Genomic DNA, 15,367 nt, shown 5'->3' on the forward strand with positions numbered 1-15,367 from the left:
CGCTTATGCACGCCCCTTACAGACCTCTTAGGAATGGGGTGAGGTCCACGGTAGACAGTTTAATGTTGAAGCTGTGTGGGTTTGAGGATGTAACAATGGAGTCAGATAGAGCATTCCAGACGTTGACCACTCTGTTGCTGAAGTTGTATTTTCTGCAATCAAGTTTGGAGCTGTTTACCTTGAGTTTGTATTTGATTGTTTGCCCGTGTATTCTTGTGGTTGAAGCTGAAGAAGTCATTGACAGCTAAGATGTTGTAGCAGATAATTTTGTGTACTATGCTTAGATCAGACTGCAGGCGGCACAGTTTCAGATTGTCCAAGTCCAGAATTTCAAGCCTGATGGCATAAGGGATTCTATTGTGAGTAGAGGAGTAGAGTACTCTTCTCGTGAAATACCTCTGGACCCGCTCAATCGTGATAATGTCCAATATACAGTGTGGATTCCACACGGATGAGCTGTATTCAAGAATTGGTCTGGCAAAGGTTTTGTATGCCCTAGTTAGCAGTACAACATTACCGGAGAAAAAGCTTTGCAAGATTAGGTTAACAATTCTTAATGCCTTTTTGGCAATGCTGTTACAGTGAGTTCATTCATTCATTCATTCATCTTGCAGATGTCTCTGAATCCCATTTACAAAAACATGCCAGGTTAACAGCTGTCTAGGAGGAGTCAGGAATTGCTTTAGGTTAATGAAAAGGAGGACTATGGGTGAAATGATAACAGTCTCCCAATATCTAAGGGGCTACAACAAAGAAGAGGGAGTCAACCTATTCTCCAAAGCACCTGAAGCCAGACCAAGAAACAATAGATGGAAACGAACCCAGGAGAGAAGCAACTAAGGAGAACTAAGAAGAAGTATACAAAACTCTGGGTGTAAAATTTTAATTATGAGAATGGTATGATGTACCTTGAGTCAGTTTAACATATTTGAGTGGTGAAATAAAAACCTCATTTGTCCTGGAGAATAATTTTAAACTACTGTTTATTTCATCATCCACGTTTGACAGTTTGACAAACAGTTAAAACAGTTATATGTTGTAAATCGAGGCATGGAAACTTTTGTTCTTAATTGAATAAGAAGCGTAGTAGTATTCATTTTAGAATATATTCAGTTTGACATGGCTTGAACACTGCCACAAGAAGCACTGACCTTTTTTTTAATTGTTGTATTGTTCTAATATAAATATTAAAATAGAGATTAGTTGGCAAACTAGTTCAGCTTGTTGATGTAACACAAAAACCTGTAAGAATTTTGTTGATCAATATCCAAAGCTTGAAAGGACCTTACACCAGCAGCATTCTTTGTCAGCAAACTAGTAACAAGATTTAAAATAAAACTTGTGGTCCCCGTGTTCACACGGTCCTGTATCATATTTTATGTTGATGCCGAGATGCTCTTAAAGTTGTAGTAGTATGGAATTGGAACACCGTAACGAGACACACATGCTTTCATTTCTCTTAAATACCTCTGACCTAACTGGCTTCGGTTTATTCAGAATGCTGCCTTTGACTGTTTTTACAAAATGCCCTTCTTGGAATTAAACGTAAAAAATACAAAAAGAAAGAAAGAAATAAAGAAAAAAGAAGCGTAGTAGTGAATAATTTTAAATAAAGCATTGTTTTCACTGATTTATGATATATTTAAACTTGTAGGAGTGCATCCACAAAATACTGGAAAATGCTTTCCTACCTTTTTGCTGTTCAGGAGATCAACCAGGATCCTCATCTCCTGCCTAATTTGACATTGGGTTATAATATCTATGAAGGATATTTCAACACACGAATGACTGCAGATGCTTTGCTGGACCTGCTTTCAGCTGGGGAGGCCAACGTTCCCAATCACAGCTGTGGAAAGCAGAAAACCCCATTGGCAGTTCTTGAAGGTGCAGAAACTGATATCTCCATCCAAATTTCAACCTTTCTGGATGCCTACAAAATCCCACAGGTGTGTCTTTGCTGAGAAGACAATTGTCAGTCTTGATAGGCTTTAAAGATGAAAATTCTAGTTGCTCAAAGGGAGGGAAGGATGAACCAGATCATAAACCATAGAATAATAGAGTGGGAAGGACCTTGGAGTTCTTTTAGTTCAAACCCCTGCTTGAATAAGAGACCCTACACCATTTCAGACAAATGGTTATCCAATCTCTTTTTGCGTTGAACTATGGTGCTGGAGAAGACTCCTCAGTCCTAGAGGAGATCAACCCTAACTGCTCTTTAGAAGGCCAGATCTTGAAGATGAAACTCAAATACTTTGGCCACCTGATGAGAAGGAAGGACTCACTGGAGAAGAGCCTAATGCTGGGAAAGATTGAGGGCAAAAGAAGAACGGGACAACAGAGAATGAGGTCGCTGGATGGAGATCGCTGGATGGAGTCACTGAAGCAGTAGGCGGGAGCTTAAATGGACTCCAGAAGATGGTAGAAGACAGGAAGGCCTGGAGGAATGTTGTCCATGGGGTCACAATGGGTCAGACACGACTTCGCAACTAACAACAACAACAATCTCCTTTTGAAAGCTTCCAGTGATGGAGCACCCACAACTTCTGAAATCAAGCTGTGCTTTTTCTCCCATTGTAGTCCCTAGCCAGACTGAGTCACCCTTGGGTGCCCAAAGAAATACATTTAAATTATCACAAAATAAAATTCCTTCAAGAGGACCTTCAAGATTGGGCTAAGTGCCAGTCCTTCAGTGCCAGTCCTTCAAGAGGCACTTAGGAGATTGGGCTCCTGCAAACTATAGAGAGGGCTGATTTCTCAAGATCCCATATAATATGGGCTTCCCCCCTTGCTCCAAGGAAATGATAGAAGATTTTACCCATTATTTACTGTACTGCTCTATTTATGCTTCAGCGTGTTGAAAATTTCTGTACCCGCTCTTGTTAAGAAAATCATATTGGCCGGATTCGTACAAAATTGAATATCTTTTTTTTTTATTTATTTATATGCCGCCCTTCTCCGAAGACTCAGGGCGGCTTACAATGTGCTCAGCAATAGCCTTCATCCTTTTTGTATATTTATACAAAGTCAGCTTATTGCCCCCACAACTGGGTCCTCAATTTACCTACCTTAGAAAGGATGGAAGGCTGAGTCAACCTTGAGCCTTGGCGAGATTCGAACTCTGCAGTAATTGCAGGCAGCTGGTCTTAATAACCAGCTTAATAACAGAGTGCCTTAAACCCCTGTACTACCAAGGCTCTTAATGTACCAGAAGGCAGGACAAGAAGCAATGGATAGAAACTAATCAAAGAGAGGAGCAACCTGGAACTAAGGAGAAATTCCCTGATAGTTCAAACAATTACCGTATTTTTTGGAGTACAAGACTCACCTTTTTCCACCCAAAAAGGGGGTGAAAATCTGGGTGCGTCTTATACTCTGAATGTAGCCCTGCCCAGCTTCTCAAACGGAGGTTTCAGAGGCTGAAAAAAGCATCAGAAATGAAGCTTCAGAAAAGAAGCCCCCAAACAGAGCTTCAGAAAAGAAGCCCCCGAACAGAGCTTCAGAGGCTTTTTTTTCTGAAGCTCTTTTTCTGAGGCTTTCAGAGGCAGGAAAAAAAGTTTTTTCTGAAACAGAGTTTCAGAAGTTTCAGAGGCAGGAAAAAAGGCAAAAAAAAAAAAAGCAAGGCACAGACCTCACAACCAAGGAACCTAAAATATTGCTAAAATTCACCTCTGGGAACAGCTGATTGGGGGTATTCAAGGTGCTGGTGTTAACCTATAAAGCCCTTCATGGCTTAGGCCCAGGATATTTGTCGGACCACCTGCAACCAGCATCGACTTCCCATCACCCGGTACATCCCCACAGAGAGGGCCTACTCAGGGTGCCGTCGGCTAGACAATGTCGGCTGGCAACCCCCAGGGGTAGAGCCTTCTCTGTGCCGCACCCACCCTTTGGAATTAACTTCCTGTGGGTCTTCGGCTGGCCCCCAACCTTCGTACCTTCTGCTGTGAGCTTAAGACTTGGCTGTTTAAACGCCCTAGCCAGGACTGATGGGGTCTACTGTTTTAAATTGGTTTTTAGTATGTTTTTAGTATGTTTTAAATTGTATTTATTGGGATTGTTTCGTTTGATGTGAGCCGCCCTGAGTCCTCTGGAGAGAGGGCAGCATATAAATTCAACAACAACAACAACAACAACAACAACAATAATAATAATTTAGAAATTCTAAATTTGCCAGACTTGAACATTTTGACTCTACAAAAAACCACCTTACTCAGAACAGCTTACATCCTCCAACGATACCTTAACAGTTCCTAGGTCCTTGGTTAGGACTCGAGCTGCTGAGCTATTAACCAGCCTCAAAGGCTGTGAATCTCACTAAAGATTAAATAATAATAATAATAATAATAATAATAATAATAATAATAATGTATTCCGGGAGGCCGATCCACCTGCCAAACAGCTTTTTTCTTATTTTCCTCCCCAAAAACTAAGATGCGTCTTATACACCAAAAAATACAGTACAAAAAATTCCAACTCTGTTACTCTAGTAATGAATTTAGACAAGGAGATAATGCTATAGAAATTAGTAAGCTTCGCAGGGACTGCTGCTAAACAAAGACAATATTCCATCAAAAGTTTCTAAGCTTTTAGGACCAGTGGTCCAAACAAGAAATTGATTGATTGATTGATTGATTGATTGACCCTATTGGTTCTTTGTGATAGCAAAGTGCTGGATTCAAAGAGCAGTGAGGAGCAATGTATAAGCCAAAGCAGCAGAAAAGTCCCCATCCAAGGGTCTTCACTGCAAGAAGTGGTCTTCATACGGAGAAGCATCTTCACATTCGATCATTTATGGATATCAAATTATAGTCTACTTGTTTTCTCTCTTTTTCAGATCAGTTACACATTTGCTGCACACATTCTGAGTGACAAGACTCAGTTTCCTTTTTTCTATCCAATGGTCCCCATTGAAGGAGTCCAGTATCCAGGAATTATCAAGCTTCTCCTCCATTTCAATTGGTCGCTGGTTGGTTTGGTTGCTCCAGACACTAGCAATGGCCAGAGGTTCATGAATATGCTGATTTCTATGCTGACAAAGAAAGGCATTTGTGCAGTTATATCACAAATGTTCACGATTACTGCCAGTAATATGAAGGTAAAGTTTGGTCAATACAAGAAGTGGAAACAAGTCAATGTCTTTGTTTATCATGCAGAGACAAGTTCTTTCCTAGAAGGCATAGCGGTTATAGAAAAAGTGCTCACTGCCTTTCAGAAGCCCATTGTAGGAAAAATTTGGATCACAACAGCTCGCTGGGACGTCACTTTAGGTTTGAAGGTTTCTATCTCTTCTCTGCCCAACATCCATGCCGTTTTTTCCTTTCTCATGAAAACCAAGAAAGTGGCAAACTATGATGGATTTAAGCTCTTGTATTCTTCCATGGATCAGTTTCTAGAGGAAACCTTCCAATGTTCATACGCAAAGGCCGCATCATCGGTGAAAGTTTGGAGACGATGCAGAGAGAGAGAAGATCTGAAGCCTCTGCCCCGAGAGAAGACAGAACAGATCCTGGCTCTAGACAGCTATTTCATTTATAAGACAATCTGGGCTGTGGCACGGGCCTTGAATTCGGCCAATTTATCCCAATCTAGGAGAGCAGTGAGAAAAGTTGGCAAATGGTTGGAGGTTCAAAGCCTAAACCCCTGGCAGGTATTTCTTCTCCATGATACACAGCTATTTTAAAATATATATATATATTCTAAAGACAAAAATGAATCTATTATGAGAATATGTTATCTTCCCTACCTACCAGGTCATCTCTGTTCTTCATTTCATAGAACGATATCTGCTGCTTGAGAATACACTGCATCTCTCTTTCCTTTTTGACTTTTCTCTTTGCATAGTCGCACAGTTGTGTCCTGTCCACTTCACAGCTCTTCCCACCGATGGAGTACAGCAGGGGTGTCAAACTCGATTTCATTGTGGGCCGCATCAGGGTTGTATTTGACCTCGGGAGGACAGGTGCAGGTGGGTGGGGTAGGGGTGGCCAGCTCATCATCACTTGTGTTGCCTGTGGTGGCCCAAGTACTCTGCCAGTGAAAATGGGCTCCCGAGCTCCGTTTTTTGCCATGGCGGCCTCCTGCAACCCTCTGCCAGCGAAAACAGAGCTCCATTTTCGCTGGCAGAGGCATTGTGGGCCCATCCTTCACTGTTTCCAGGGTGGCCCTGTGAACCAGATCTAAGTACCCGTGGGCTGGATCCGGCCCACAGGCCTTGAGTTTGACACCTCTGGAATACAGTGCACATTTCTGCTAGGAAGTCCAAAATTCTGCTCCTCTCCATTGGACCAGAGTCTGTCTCTATCCTTGGCTGCAATCAGTTCTCTTACTCTAAGTCTGATTAGAAACCACCCATGAGGAAAGGTCTGAGAAAGCATCAGCACCAAACCAACTTCTCTAAGTAGAGTCAGACTGGTTCCTTCGTAGAAGGGAGACTCTCAGTGATGATGGAGAGACTGGCAGAATAACAAAATAACCAGCGGTCACATTTTGTTACCACCTGTTCACCGTCCATGCGCATGCTCGCTTCACACCCGCACACGCCTTCTGCACGTGCGCTTAGCTTCCAAAACATGCCTAAATAGGACAGCATAGAGCCGGGGCAGGTGGGCAGGCCCACCCGGGATCTTCGCTACCAGTTCAACTGAACTGGTCTGAACCGGCTGAATACCACCTCTGAAAATAACAGAGTTGGAAAGAACTTTGGAGATCTTCTAGGCCAATCCCCTGCTCAAGCAGGAGATCCTATACCTCGGGTCCCTAACCCCTGGGCCACAGCCAGTACCGGGTCATGGCCCATTCGGAACCAGGCCATGTGGAGTCATTCTCTCTTCTCCAAAACCTTCTTGAATAAAAGCCAAACTACCTTGTTTCCCCAAAAATAAGACCCTGTCTTATATTTTTTTGAACCCCGAAATAAGCCCTTGGCCTTATTCTCAGGGAGGTCTTATTATTTTGGGGCTCATTGAGCAAGATGGGGCTCCTCTTGCCATCTTACCTGATTTCCAGCTCTGTCTCCTTAACTCTAATCAGAAGAAATGGTGGGGACCAGCTGCGCATGTGCTTAAGTATTTTCAGGGAGGGCTTATTTTTGGTGAGGGGTTTTTGGGGGGGGTTATTTAAGCTCATGCGTTCAAAAGCCGTATTGGGCTTATTATCAGGGGATGTCTTATTTTCAGGAAAACAGGGTTCAATAACTTAAAAGAGGAAATTCCTCAGTGCAACTGATGTTCAACTTCCTTCAAAAAATACATGAAGTACAGAAGTGCAAACTGAAGCAGCGAAGAGATGGCTACAACACAGTGTCAGGGTCCCATAGATCCCTATCGGGATGTTACCATTCTGGTGGGGAGGGTGGCCTGGGTGCATTCTTTAATTTACAGCCTTTTTCCTGGTGCCTATTTATTCTGTACTTTGATTTACCTTCTTGGGAATGTAAGGGGGGAGGGCCATCTGTTTTGTCTCGTTTCCGAAGCCTCCAGCAAGAGATGCCTGGGAACAGCTTGTTATCACCTTCTCAACCTGTGGATTGGTTTATTCAACATTGGACTGAGGGGAGGGGTTTCTAACTGATTTATCCTAACTGAATTGTGCAGGAATTTTCAGATCCTGCTTCCTTTGTCCTGCTATCCCTTTCTTTCAATAAAAGGTTCCTTTTGAAATGCTAATTGTTTCAAGAACAGAGAGGAGAGGCAGGCCCTTACACACAGATGGAAGAAATTTTGACTTACTTTCTAAACTTTGTTTTCTCTTTTCCATCCCAGTTTCACTCCTTCCTCCAGAAGCCCCAGTTTTATAATAATTCCATGGACGGTGTATACTTGGATGAGAAAGGAGATCTGGCGGCTAACTTAGACATCATAAACTCTGTAATTTCCGCCAATAAAACCATCACTGGAATGACATTGGGGCATCTAGAAAGGCATAAATTCACAATTAATCAAAATAGTATTGCACGGATGGAAATACTGAGCAAAGTGAGTATTGCTTTCATTTCATACCTTCTAATGCCTTTAATAATATAGTTAATATACCCTGTTTCCCCAAAAATAAGACCTCCCCGGCTAATAGGGCCAATCAGTCTTTTGAGTGCATGTGCTAAAATAAGCCCCACCCCCAAATTAAGCCCTTCCCAAAAATAAGCCCTCCCCAAAAATATTTAAATGCATGTGCAACCGATCCCTGCCATTTCCTCTGGTTAGGGTTAGGGAGACAGAGCTGGAAATCAGGTAAGATGGCAAGAGGAGCCCTGTCTTGCTCCATGCGCCCCAAAATAATAAGACCTCCTCAAAAATAAGGCCAAGCGCTTATTTCGGGGTTCAAAAAAATATAAGACAGGGTCTTATTTCGGGGAAACACAGTAGATTTGGGAAGGGGAGATTGGACGCCGGTCAATTTTATCTCATTAGATCTTGAAGGTAAATAATATATTGTTTGATACTGATATATTATTCACTGCAGTTGTTAAGTTTTTTGTTTTGTTTTGTTTTTGTTTTTAATTTGATTTATATGCCGCCCTTCTCCGGAGACTCAGGGCGGCTTACAATGTATTAAGCAATAGCCTTCATACTTTTGTATATTTATACAAAGTCAGCTTATTGCCCCCACAAATTGGGTCCTCAATTTACCTACCTTAGAAAGGATGGAAGGCTGAGTCAACCTTGAGCCTGGTGGGATTCGAACTTGCAGTAATTGCAGACAGCTGGTGTTAATCACAATGCTATCAGTCTGCTGAGCCACCAGGCCCCTTAAGTATGGTTAAGTGTGGTTGTTAAGCAGATCCAGCTTTCCCCATTGACTTTGCATGACAGTAGACAGCTGGGAAAGTCATACATGGTATTCACAGGAGCCCAGGATGCAGCAAACCTCTTAAATACATGCTTCTGGCCAAGTGCCCAAATTTTGATTGTGTGACCTTGGGGATTCTGCAAGTGTGAAGACAAGTCACAAACCACTTTTTTCAATCCCATTGTAACCTCAAACTATTGCCCAATAGACAGTTGTAAGTTGAAGACTACCTGTGTTCCATCCAACTTTCCGTGGAATAATATAACATTAATCAATCAGAATCAATCAGAATAGAGCCGAAAGAGATCTTGGAGGTCTTCTAGTTCGAACCCCTGCTCAAGCAGGAGACCCTATAACCGTGATGTCAAACCTATGGCACGTGTGCCACAGGTGGCATGCAGAGTCCTCTCTGTGGGCACATGTGCTGTCACCAGCTGGTCTTCCGGGTTCCATCACGCACATGCGCACCGGACAGCTGGTCCAGCATTCATGCACACCGGCCAGCTACTCTCTTTGTGTGAAAAACCCAGAAGACAACAGCTGGCCAGTGTGCTTGCATGCCAGATCAGCTGTCCGGTGCGCATGCGCGTGATGGAACCCAGAAGAGCAGCTGGCGACGGTGCACATGCTTACCGGCCAACTGCTCTCTTCCACGTTCTGGCACTCTGGCGCACGCACTCCAGTTTCGGCACTTGGTGCCGAAAAGGTTAACCATCACTGCCCTATAACATTTCAGATAAGTCACTTCTAAAAATGCTTCTCCTTAGTTCCAGGTTGATTCTCTCCTTGATTAGTTTCCATCCATTGTTTCTTGCCCTGCCATCTGGTTCTTTGGAAAATACGATGACCCACTCTTCTTTGTGGCAATCTCTCAGATACTGGAATATTGCTATAATTTCCCCCAATCCTTCTTTTCTTTAGACTAGCCTAATGTAGAATGTCTATGGAGATTCTCAAATATACAGGTCATCGTTGTCCCAAAAGTGCTTTTGCACAAGTCAACTGGACTTTCTTGGGTTTTTTTCCTTGAAAACATTTCTATTCTCATCCAAGAAGCTTCAGAACTAAAGAAGATTTTTGGATGAAAATCAAAACATCTTCAAGAAAAAAAACCCAAGAAAGTCCAATTGTGTTTTAGAAAAACATCTTTGGGACATTAATATAAAACCTAAATCTAGAACAGTGGTGGGTTTCAAAAATTTTTACTACCAGTTCTGTGGGTGTGGCTTGGTGGGCATGGTATGGCTTGGTGGGCGTGGCTTGGTGGGCGTGGCAGGGGAAGGATACTGTTAAATTTCCATTCTCTCCCCAATCCAGGGGAAGGTTATTGCAAAATCCCCATTTCCTCCCAATCATTATTATTATTATTATTATTTCCTCCCAATCAGCTGCGACTCAGGAGGCAGAGAATAGATAGGGATGGGGTCAGTCAGAGGTGGTATTTACCGGTTCTCCAAACTATTCAAAATTTCTGCTACCAGTTCTCCAGAACTGGTCAGAACCTGCTGAAACCCACCTCTGATCTAGAAAGCATAATGTGAAATTTCAGAGGAGAAGATACCCCAATAAGCAATATATAGCTGAAACAGTGAGCAGTTTTGGATAGGCTTCAAGTTAAAAAAGCTAAACCTTAAACTGAAGATCATTGTTCATTCCTTACTTTGCTCTCTCTCTCTATTGAAGTAAATTCATTTCTTGGATGTCCTTCTTTTCTCTGCTTAGCCATTGCCTCCTTCCAGGTGTGTAGAAAGCTGTCGTCCTGGATTTGTGAAGGTGGCTCGAGAAGGAGAACCCATTTGCTGCTACAACTGTTTTCCATGTGCAGAAGGAACCATCTCAACCAAGGAAGGTGGGTGGCAGTTGAGAAAACAGGCAAATCTTGAGGAAAGCCATCCACCAACATTCTCCATGGAAAAGCTGTAAAAAGGGAATTCTAAACTTGGCTCTTTTCTTGTCAATATTTTAAAAAGAATATGAAGAATTTATTTCACAATATTGGAGACTAAAAAGGAAGAGATGGCACTGGATGTTAAACTTGGGCAGTATATAAAAATATCATGGGACAAAGAGGGCCTGGGATTATAAGAAAAGGTGGCACAGTGGTTAGAATGCAGTATTGCAGGCTAACTCTGCCCAGTGCCAGGAGTTTGATCCTGACAGGATCTAAGCCAGGGGTCTGCAACCTTAAACACTCAAAGAACCATTTGGACCCATTTCCCACAGAAAAGAAAACACTGGGAGCCACAAAACCCTTCCCATGCCTGACTATTTCTTGAGCGGCCACAAAACTAGCATATGTAGTTGAATTAAACATTCTGTTTTCTTCTGAAACTTTTCTTTTCTTGGATTTATCCATAGTTAGCTTACTTGGGGTTGAAAAGCTCCATAAATTGTCACACATTGGTGGTTGTGATGCATATTTTGAATGACAGGGAGCCGCAGCAGAGGGGTGAGAGAGCCACATGCGGCTCCAGAGCCGCAGGTTGCTGACCCCTGATCTAAGCCCTCTTTTTACTCCGTAAAAGAGGTGGGGTTGCTCAGTGACTTAAAGATTCTGAAGATAATCTTTGCTCTGGTGGTTCAAGTCCTAGCATCATGTGGCAGAGAGAGCTCCTGTCATTTGCCTCAGCTTCTGCCCACCTAGCAGTTCAAAAGTTTGCTACATGTGAGTAGATCAATAGGTACCACTTTGGTGAGAAACATGGCAGTGTTTCATACAGATGGTCAGATCTCTGCTGGTGCTGGACCTTCCCGGATGCGCCACCCAACTGCGAGGTGACATCAGTGATGAGAGGAGGCCTTGGATGATGCCACTTGTCCTTCTGGTGCAGAGCTAGTCTGCCTCCTGTGGTGCACCCTGGATAGCGCATGAGTGCAAACTATATGGACTAGCACTCTTCAACAGTCAAATAATTACTTTGTACTAATACTATAGTCTCCTGATTAATTGTACCTTCAACATATGCTTTCCGAAAATCGCTTTCCACTTCAAAAGAGAAAGATTCAAAAGAGAAAGATAAATATATATATATAATATTATATACTACTAATAACAATAATCCCGTTACTTGTCCCAGCTTCTGCCAACCTACCAGTTCGAAAGCATGTAAAAAATGCAAGTAGAAAAATAGGGACCACCTTTGGTGGGAAGGTACCAGCATTCCATGCACTTTTGGCATTTAATCATGCCGGCCACATAACCATGGACATGTCTTCGGACAATGCTGGTTCTTCGGCTTTGAAACAGAGATGAGCACTGCCCCCTAGAGTCGGGAACGACTAGCACATATATGCAAGGGGAACCTTTACCTTTACCTTTACTAATACTGTAGTCTCCTGATTAATTGTACCTTCAACATATGCTTTCCAAAAATCTCTTTCCACTTCGAAAGAGAAAGATCCCTTCTAAGGGTATGGAGAAGAGAGGAAGTGCATCTCCATTCCCTTCCCTTTCCAGAATCATTGGCCATCACCATCCAAAACTTTTTTTTGCTTCCTTAATTTTTAAGGAAATACATTATCCAAATACATTAATTCATATTATCACTTTCCAGTCTCTCAACATCACTTCTCACCCAAATGATGCATTTCATACACCTGTAACAATCTTTATTTTCTTTCTTTATGTTATGGATGTTCCTTATAGATGCGGAAACTTGCACCAAATGTCCAGAAGGTCATCATCCAAACATAAACCAAGATCGCTGCATCTCCAAGGTTATAACCTTCTTATCTTATAAAGGCTTTTTGGGAATTGTCCTAGCAACCATTGCCCTCTTCTTGTCACTAATCACGGGTTTTGTTTTGGGAATCTTCATTAAATTCTTAGACACTCCAATTGTCAAAGCAAACAACCAGGACCTTTCCTTCATCCTCCTGATCTCACTCCTGCTTTCCTTCTTGACCCCCTTCCTCTTCATCGGTCAGCCAACCAAACCAACCTGTCTCCTGCAACAAATGGTCTTCAGCATCATCTTCTCAACTGCCATCTCTTCTGTCCTAGCAAAGACAATCACAGTAGTAGTGGCCTTTTTGGCCACTAAACCAGGGAATAAACTGAAAAAATGGCTAGGAAAGAGCTTGGCCAACTCCATCGTTCTTTGTTGTTCCAGTGTCCAAGTTTTCATTTGCATCAGCTGGTTGGCCACTTCTCCCCCATTCCCTGACTCTGACCTGCACTCTCAACCTGGAGAGATCATCCTGCAATGTAATGAAGGCTCTGCTACTATGTTTTATGTTGCTCTTAGCTACATGGGCTTCTTGGCTGCTGTCTGCTTCATGGTGGCTTTCCTAGCCAGGAACCTCCCAGGGGCTTTCAATGAAGCCAAGCTGATCACCTTCAGCATGCTGGTCTTCTGCAGTGTTTGGGTATCCTTCGTGCCTACCTACCTGAGCACCAAAGGGAAGTACATGGTGGCCGTGCAGATCTTCTCCATCTTGGCTTCCAATGCTGGCCTGCTAGGCTGTATCTTCATCCCCAAGTGCTATATTATCATTCTGAAGCCAAATCTGAATACAAAAGAACATTTGATGTTAAAATAAAACAGTAGCTATTATAAATTACTTCTTAACAAAGTCGTTGGATAAATCCAAGTGAAACATAACCTTATCTGACTAAAAGTAAAGAAATAATGAGTTTCTCCATGTATTTTTCCCGCTGAGTGCTTAGAATTATTGTGTGTCTCTACATCTCAGTCCATACATTTCTTTAATTTAGGAAATCACTCATCTTTCAAATGGTTACTGTAGACATTATATTTAATGAAGGCCTTATTAATTGAAGAAATATACAATCAAGGTTTCTTCTAGCTTCACAAAGAGCAGTGATTTTTTTCTTCTAACCAAGAACAGGGTATTTATTGTTGCTTTATGGAGCAATTTATGAATTGTCCTTGGACTACCTGAGGCCAACAATGAGACATCTCATGCCAAGCACCTTCCCTTTCTCTTCAGTTTTGCTGAATTTTAAAAGGAGAAAGGAGAATAAAATTAACAAGAAATGCATTTGACAATCCCCAATTTGTCAGCATGGTTAGAATGCAGTATTTCAGGCTAACTCACTGCTCGCTCCAGGAGTTCAATCCTGACCAGCTCAAGGTTGGCTCAGCCTTCCATCCTTCCAAGGTCAGTAAAATTAGGACCCAGATTGTTGGGGGCAAGATCCTGACTCTGTAAACTGCTTAAAGAACACTGTAAAAGCACTGTGTAGTGATATATAAGTATAAGTGCTATTGCTAATGGTATTCAAAACAACAGCTACTGGCTGTCTCAATTGCTCATCCTTCTCTGCTAACTAGACCAGGGGTCAGCAACACGCGGCTCTGGAGCCAAATGTGGCTCTTTCATCCCTCTGCTGAGGCTCCCTGTTGCTGGTCGGCTCCACAATTGATAGGGCTTTCGGTTAGGACTGGTAGAGGAAAAAGGATACTGCACTAGGAGGAGACTATGATGGGGGAACCGGACTTCCGGTCAGCAGAGGAAAAGGGACACAGTGCTAGGAGGAGATTATGATGGGGAAGCTGGACTTCTGGTCAGCTCCAGAATTGAACAGGGGCTTCCGGTTAGGACCTTCGTGGCTCTTTGAGTGTTTAAAGTTGCCGACCCCTAAACTAGACCAATGTAGCTCAAATCCCCTTTAAAAAATCATAATCTACAGAGATTATAGATGAGAAGAGAAAACTCTGAGATTTACTAGAAGGCAACAGAGGTCATAGGAAAATCTCAAATAATTAAGAATAACAAGCAGAGGGATGGTTCAGGTTTTATTTTATTTGAAAAAAGAGGAGACCATCCTCCAGTTTCACAAGCTGGCAAAATAGCAAGAGCAAAAAAGTTCACACAACTCAAAGAGACTCAGTGTCAGCCCTGGAGGCCATCTTTTTCTTTGGATCTTCAGGGCTGCCACATTTAGTGCTAAGTAAGGTAACGTTCCTTACTTTGAGAGTCAAGAACATTTGGCCTGTACCTGGAGTGGCGTGACTGGGAGGCATCTCCAGTTGGAACGGTGTATTGATTGGACCACGTGATGGACATGTGGGTGTAGGGCAGGGGGGAAATGCTCCCGGTTCTGACTGGATTGCTCAATCCAGTAGCGATGGTGGTGGGTGGGTCAGAGAACCGGTAGCAAAAAAATCTCTGCCCCCCCCCCACCATGCCCAACTGATCCGCACGATGATTGCGCAGTTTAGCTGGCTTTTCAAAGCATTTTTTTAAAAGCCTCTCTGACGATCCCAGCTGAGTTGCCTGATCGGCAGAGGCTTTTCAAAGCATTAGAAAAAATGCTTTGAAAAGTTAAAAAAAAAAAAGTTGGCCATGCCCACCCAGTCATATTACATCCACCACCACCAAGCCACGCCCACAGAACCGGTAGTAACAAATTTTACATTTCACCCTTGGTGCAGTGGAAGGGGTTTAGACTTTCTTCTGGGTGCGGAAAACCTGGAAGCTTTCAGATTCAGGTTTTCCCAGATGTCCCAATATGACATCTCTAATAAAATGCAACTTTGAGGAACTTCTAGTCTTGGACTTTTCTTTCGTTGGGGGTGTTACTTGGAACCCTGACATTCAGCCTTGATGAATTCAC

The 15,367-nt window shown here is 42.7% G+C and overlaps 1 protein-coding gene across 1 annotated transcript; it reads left to right on the plus strand.

The window, feature by feature from the left end:
- Positions 1-1,679: 1,679 nt before the first annotated feature.
- Positions 1,680-13,420, plus strand: LOC148115994 (vomeronasal type-2 receptor 26-like). The gene is made up of 3 exons (XM_087885353.1): positions 1,680-1,946; positions 10,507-10,633; positions 12,431-13,420. Exons 1-3 carry the CDS (start codon positions 1,680-1,682, stop codon positions 13,324-13,326), a joined length of 1,290 nt encoding a protein of 429 aa, XP_087741479.1. The 3' UTR covers positions 13,327-13,420.
- Positions 13,421-15,367: the final 1,947 nt, after the last annotated feature.

This window comes from Pantherophis guttatus, chromosome 2 (genome assembly GCF_059756535.1).
Source record: "Pantherophis guttatus breed Tessera chromosome 2, ASM5975653v1, whole genome shotgun sequence".
NCBI classification, from domain to species: domain Eukaryota; kingdom Metazoa; phylum Chordata; class Lepidosauria; order Squamata; family Colubridae; genus Pantherophis; species Pantherophis guttatus.

Excerpts from the sequence above, each read along its gene's own strand:
- LOC148115994 (XM_087885353.1), top strand. The coding sequence starts at position 1,680 with ATGCTTTCCTACCTTTTTGCTGTTCAGGAGATCAACCAGGATCCTCAT. Across the intron at positions 1,947-10,506 it reads ATGCCTACAAAATCCCACAG|CCATTGCCTCCTTCCAGGTG; the intron begins GTGTGTCTTTGC and ends TTCTCTGCTTAG. Across the intron at positions 10,634-12,430 it reads AACCATCTCAACCAAGGAAG|ATGCGGAAACTTGCACCAAA; the intron begins GTGGGTGGCAGT and ends TGTTCCTTATAG.